General features: G+C 36.9%; 1 protein-coding gene across 1 annotated transcript in view; it reads right to left on the bottom strand.

Annotated features, from left to right (window-relative positions):
- Positions 1-380: 380 nt before the first annotated feature.
- C6 (complement C6) overlaps positions 381-7,042 on the bottom strand; it is a 129,864-nt gene continuing 123,202 nt past the window's right edge. Inside the window, exon 16 of the mRNA XM_007950533.2 lies at positions 381-562. Coding sequence (XP_007948724.1) covers positions 381-562 — 182 coding nt within the window. The remainder of the gene's footprint in view (positions 563-7,042) is intronic.

Genomic DNA, 7,042 nt, shown 5'->3' with positions numbered 1-7,042 from the left:
ATGAATGCATGGACGCTGTTTTATAAGCTGTTGTAGATTTCTATGTTTATTGATTAAAGAAAATTATAGTTTTCATCCTTATTTCCAGTTGTGAAGATTCCTTAATACATAGGCATCATAAGGTCCTTAGAAGTCCCATCATTTTAGTACAAATGTTACTTAATCAGTGACTGATGTGAAAGTTATTGTGCTTCAGGGCGACATGAGGTGGAACTGGACGGGAAGGCTACGAGAGGGGAGTAAGGGGAGAATAACTATAGGAAATTAATGCAAGAGAATTTCTGTCATACTCTCTGGACCTCCCAGTCTGTTGTTTGAATATGAATGCCTGACAGTAGGAATTATATTTGGATAGTAAATCTTTTTTATCAGAAATTGTGCTAGGTCAAACACCTCCCAGGATGCAGTATTTCCAGTTTCCTGTTGGAACATCTTACAGCTCCCACTTCACAGATGGTCAAGGTTTTCTTACTTGCTGATGATCCCATTGTGACACAGTAGAGTTGACTTCCACCTTTGAAGCACTGGGAGGGCAATAGGCAGATACATTTGGAAGTGGTGGCTGCAATGGAAGAGAAGACAGCGTGGCTCATCATAGTACTTTAGGATTGGGTTTCACCTAACTCCTACCAGAGTGGTGATCTCCTAGGTGGCAATGAATGAAAAAGCTCTGTTTTTTCCTGATTGGTACATCTTAGTAGGTTTATAAACCAAAGTAATTTTAGATATTATTTATTTAGCATTGCTAAGGAGCTCTGGTAGCATAGTGGCTCAAGCACTTGACTGCTAACCAGAAAGCTGGCAGTTCAAATCCACCAGCCACTCCTTGGAAGGAAGATGGGGCAATCTACTTCTGTAGTGATACTGCCTAGGAAACCCAACGAGGGGTCGCTATGAGTCGGGGCCGACTCGACGGCACATAACAACAACAACAACAACAATGAGCTCTTGTAGCGTAGTACATAAGGTACTTGACTGCTAAGCAAAAGGCTGGCGGTTCAAACTCATTAGCCACTCCTCAGAAGGAAGGTTGGGCAATCTACTTCCATAGTGATACTGTCTCGGAAACCCAAAGAGGGGTTGCTATGAGTTGGGCCAACTCGAGGGCACACAACAACAACAACAACATGAAACCACAGATTATGCAAAGTGCTTTAAATGCTTTATTTCATCAAATCTTCACAACAAACATATGACTTATATTTACAGATTAGGAAACAGCTCAGAGAAGTTAAATAATTGTCCTATGGTCCCTCAATTTATTTATTAATTATTATTATTATTTTCCAATCATCTCCTCAGTTAGGTTTTAAACATAATGAATCACAGGTTGAACTCTTTAACATAAATCTGTACTACATTTATTGATTTCTTTCTAGAAGGTTAGGCCTGGGAATCTGTAATTTCAATAAACAGTTAAATTAGGTGACTCTGTCATGAAGCTTGGTTTTAGAATCACCCAATCACTTTATAATTCTTATAAATCTTGTGTTCATGAAATAATTTTGAAACAACTATTTAGGAGTAAACTTACCAAAGCTAGGTATGCTTATCACTTTTGAGTAAGGGGATATATGCTCATTTATATATGTGAATGTTTTAATCCAAATTCAAGGTCCTTCACAACTTGACATCCACATACCTTTTTCAAAATTATCTTTTCTGTTTTCTCCAGAAATACTCTCTCTGTCCCTCAAACAAGACCGGAAGTGTTCCAGTCTTTGTTCTTTCATCTACACCTTTCTCCAGTCAAATGCATTCTTTCTTACTTCTCCCCATATGCCCAAATTCTACAAGTCTCACCTCCTCCATGCAGCATTCCACAGCCATTTAATCCTGTACTGATAATTTCTTTCATTGAACTCTACTAGTGTGTATTAGTACTAACATGTCTAGCATGATATAACTTATTTTATGTCTTTTCACAAGACTATTATAAGTGCTTTCTTTGAGAACATAACTATATCTCGTCTATCTGCATATCCCATTCAGCTCTTAATAAGGTACTCAATTAATTCTGCCTGATAAATTGATTTCAAATTCTAAATTTTTGGTCCAGGTATAAGTCTACAAGAGAAGAATTCATGTTGCCAAAATGCTTGAGTCTGCCTTAATATAATCAGTGATATTAGTGAGTAACTTATTTTAGGCAGACATTAGGGCTTTCCCATGTGCCTCAACTGATGGGAGAAAATAGAGAAAAGATGTGGGGAGATACTCATATGCACCACATACATAGGCACCCTGCCCGTGGTAGGATACATTTCATGTAAAAGCATGCTTTTCCCTTTTTATTTTTGTAAACCAGCTAGAGAAAATTCTGATACTGGAAAGTCATCCATTGATTGAAGGGATGGAATTTGGTGAAGAAAGGGGCCTACTCTACCTCAAGAGAAAAAGTTAGTTCTCTAGGCTGTGGAAAGGCCACTATTACCACTCTTATAGCATGGTTATGGTTAAATGCTGTAAGTAAAGTTATCTTCAGATTACCAGCATCAAAAGGCTCTTCCCACCATCCCAACTAATTCATCCTTCTATAGTCAGTTGTCATGCTCCCATCTATATGAAACCCTCCCAGGCAAGAAGGCATTTCTATCTATTACAGCTCTTATCACATTACTGCCTTATATTATTCTTTCAATTTCTGTGTAAAGTTACTCCCTTAACTACTGTGAACAATTCGTGGAATGCAACAGGGTCCTTCACTGTCAAATCTTTCATCATGCACAGTCCAGTGACTTTCACATATTGCTTACTAGATGGAGGTTTGCTCTCTGTTGGTTGAAGCTGGGTATTTTTAAAATTCAGACAGACATTCAATATCCACAAAAGTATGCTTTCTGTGGAGCCATTAAGGTTGTAACTTTTGAAAAGTGAACTTCATGTTTCTTTGAAGTTTCATGTTAAACTTTTTCTTATTTCATTTAGCATAGAGAAGGAAAAGAATAGCAAAATGTCCAGTTGTAATCAAGAACACAATTTACCGAAGGTGACATTCAATTCAATTAGACATTAATAATATCTCAAGTTGCCACGAGTGGGTTGCGTATAAAATGCATTTGTAGCTTTCCCTTTCTTCGTAAATACTATGGTTTTTACATTGATGTTGTTTTATGGTGCCACCCCAAACAGAATCCTTTATGGTACTGACTTATTCACCAATTAAAGAAGCTGGCAGCAGGCAGACCATATCATTAGGAAAAATAAATGCTTTGAGTTTTGTGGATATGAGCAGGACCATAAGCATACTTTAAATTATTTAAATCAAATCTCTTCTTAAGAAATGCGCATGTTTCAGTTTGATTACCCCAAGACATAAATACTTAGCCAACAGTGGTCAGATTAGTATATATCTGACCACTGTTGGCTAAGTATTCAAACTTTTTTTTTCTCCCTTTTCAGACAAACTTAGACTCCTGGAGTCTGTGGAGATTTCGATATACGTACATCAAAGAGGTAATAGTAAAGACAGGTATTTTGATGAAATTGTAAGCCACATAATATTTTTTACTCAGACAGATCCTAAAAAAATAACTTGTGGGAAAACAGCGGACAAAAAACGTTAAGTGATAAATGAGAAAGAACAGGAGAAGCCAGTTCACTAAGCACATCCTCAAATACTGAACCTACCTATTGTAGTGTAATCAGGGACCATTTTATCCTCCCTGTTGTCCAATGCTCTTGTTATTTTCTGCATCTATTTTTGATATAAGTGTTCTCCTAGTAGGAGTTTCCCGAGAACAGGGTTATATTTTAAGTACAATATGTTGTATATTTTCATCTCTTTTCTAACATAAATTGTTTCTGGAAGAGAAGTCAATTGGGCAATGGTGTGGGACAAACAACAAAGAGAGAAAAGAATAGAAGTTTTTATCTACACGATAACTTGGGAGCTCTGGTAGCATAGTGGCTAAGGCACTTGACTGCTAACCAGAAGGCTGGAGGTTCAAATCCACCAGCCACTCCTTGGAAGGAAGGTTGGGCAATCCTACTTCCGTAGTGATACTGCCTCAGAAACCCAAGGAGGGGTCGCTATGAGTCGGGTCCGACTCGACGGCACATAACAACAACAACAACAACACGATAACTTAATCCTGATTAGAATTAAGTGTACATTGGGTCCTGTATGGTATGAAGGTTGGCAGCCTGAGATCCTGACCCCTTGATTTGTTGCAATCAGGTGTGACTGGCTTACTATGCCACCCATGGCTACCTTCTGTCATCGGTTCAATCCTGTGGCTCTCCAGGGAAATGAATCCTGGTGATCAGCTTTAAGTGGATCAGGAAAGAATTGGATTTGGGTCATAAGATCTCTCTCCTTTCCATGACTGTGCTCAAGAACATTGGGCAGGGAAGTGTATGATAATACACTGTAGGTAGGAATATAATATGGTAAAAACATTTCTGCAAAGCAAGTTGATACATTGTATCAACAAAATTTTATTCTTAAATATATATGTTTCAATATACACTAATATATTTTAAAATGTAGAAATAAATATATTCTAAAATAATTTTTATCTTAAATTTCATTCTCTAGAGTATTATCCTAAGAAACTAATCTTAGATTATAAATTCATCTGTGTTTGATTTATCTATCAAAATACTGATTTTAATGGCCAAATAGTGAGGGAAAATTCAAATGCCTAAAAATATTAGTTAAATCACGGAGAATCCATACAGACTTCACTGACATAAAAGATGATGTGACAGAAGACTATATCATGACATTAAAATACTTTCATGATACATTAAGTACAAAAAGGCCATATATAAAATACCATGTAGTGTGGGATCCCATTTTATTTTCTAAGAATCTATATTATATGCATGGCCACCCTGATGTGTGTGAGGTCCCTGGGCAATTTTTTTTTTTTTAAATGGGGCTTCTGTTTATATACATAATTTGAGTCTCTCCAATATAATTGAGGTAGTTAATTCTAATTGTTGGCAGGTCTCATATTTTGTTTCTGTTTAAATCATTATATTTATTTATTTTACAATGAAATGAGATATTTTGGCTTCATGAAAAGTTATTTTTAAGTAAGATTATACATAAATGCAAATAAGATGTACTACCTGGGCTGAAGGATAAGCAAGAACATTTCTAGTATATGGCCAGCCCTGGAGCTTACCTGAACATTTTTCCCAATCGTAACAGGTGTCATAGCCACAGGATTCTTTCTTTGTGCTATTAGATGAAAGTTTTATCCTTTCAAGAGCCCATTCTAACTGTGGTCCATCTTGACAGGAACCAACAAGTAGAAAATGCAGTTCCTGGTTATTTAAACATTTCTGGGCTGAAAACTCACATGCTGATGAGACAAAGTGATGGTTGGAGGCTGTGTCAAGCACACAGAGGTCTTCTGAAAAAGACCTGCTCGAGAGAGGAAAGCAAGTATTTACATATAAGATGCAAAAAAAGAAAGAGCATAAAACCAATTTTTATGTTAGCTTATCACTTAGTTTTCTTCCTCTTTTTTTTTTTTTTTAAACCAATCTCTATCTTTTTAATCCTTCCATTTTATCCTCTATTCTGCCTGGGATTTATTTTTCTAACATTTCATTTTGACTTTTAACTTCCAATTACCCACAAATTAAAGTCTGTATTCTTGAACTCAGGTAATCACATCTTCCATAATTTGGCTGCAATCAACTTCCTTCCTAGTGTTACTTCCCATCTTCTTAAATTCCTCCTCATCACCTGAAAATTGCATTTATCGTTTTATAACCTGAAGAAAAGGAGTCCCTCCATGAGACAAATGGTCAAAGTTCATGGTTCAAATTCACCTACAAGTGTCTCAAAGAAAGAAATGATCTACTTCTGAAAAGTCACAGCCATTGAGAGCTCTGTGGGGAGCAGTTGGACTCTGACACACAGGGAATCCTCATGAGTTGGAATCAGCTTTAGAGCCACTACTTTTTTTTTTTTTTAACCTGAAAGCATTATTTTTCCTTTGCTGCCTTCCTCATGCTCTGCTCAGTCAGTAATACATTCTCTCTCCTTAGTGTTCAGCTCAATTCTTGGCTATGCTTTGAAGCTTTCTTTGACCAGCCTAGCTCTTTGTTGTTGTTGTTAGGTTCTGCTGACTCAGTTCTCACACATAATGACATTATGTGCAACAGAACAAAACACTGCCCAGTCCTGTGCCATCCTCACAATTGCTGCTATGTTTGAGCTCATTGTTGCAGCCACTGTGACAACTCATCCCCCTGAGGATCTTCCTCTTTCTCACTGACCTCTACTTTACCAAGCATGATGTCCTTCTCCAGGGACTTGTCCCTCCTGATAACATGTCCAATATATGCAAGACAAAATCTCTCCATCTCCACTTCTAAAGAGCATTCTGACTGTATTTCTTTCAAGACAGATTTGTTCATCTATATGTCCTCTGAACTCTAACACTGATCACAATGTTAATTTAGAACCTGTCATATATAGTCTTATATTATATAGCTTTTCAAATATGTCCTTATTGTGATTAAGAGCATGAGTTTTGAAGTCATTCCCTGCATAACTTGCTTAATGTCTTTATGTAGGTCCTACCACTGAGAGGTAACAAATAATCATAGTCTTTCCACCATTTATCAGGCATACAATTCAGTGATATCAATCACATTAATCATGTTGTACTATATTTGTGGCCAAATTTAATCTTGTAAATTTAATCTCATAATTGTTGTCAAATTTCCCATTACCATACAAAAACTCATAGTTTCCTAAACAATGACACCCCATTTCCACCCCTGCTAAGGAGCCCTGGTGGTACCAACAGTTAAGCATTTGGCTATTAACTAAAAGGTTGGTGATTCAAGTCCACCCAGTAGTTCGAGGGAAAAAGACCAAGTGATTTGTTCTTGTAAAAATTACTAATTGCCTTTGAGGTGATTCCAGCTCATAGCTATTTGGTAGGCAGAGTAGAACTGTTCCACAGTAGTGCTGTACCACTATAATCTTTGTGGAAGCAGACAGTCACATTGTTCTCCTCCAGAATAGCTGGTAGATTCAAATCACTGACCTTCTAGTTAATCGCTTAATCAC

This window comes from Orycteropus afer, unplaced genomic scaffold (assembly GCF_000298275.1).
Source record: "Orycteropus afer afer isolate SDZICR_OR568_19922 unplaced genomic scaffold, OryAfe1.0 scaffold00275, whole genome shotgun sequence".
Taxonomy (NCBI): domain Eukaryota; kingdom Metazoa; phylum Chordata; class Mammalia; order Tubulidentata; family Orycteropodidae; genus Orycteropus; species Orycteropus afer.
Note: the sequence above shows the minus strand (reverse complement) of the source record. Positions and strands in the feature narration are given on the sequence as shown.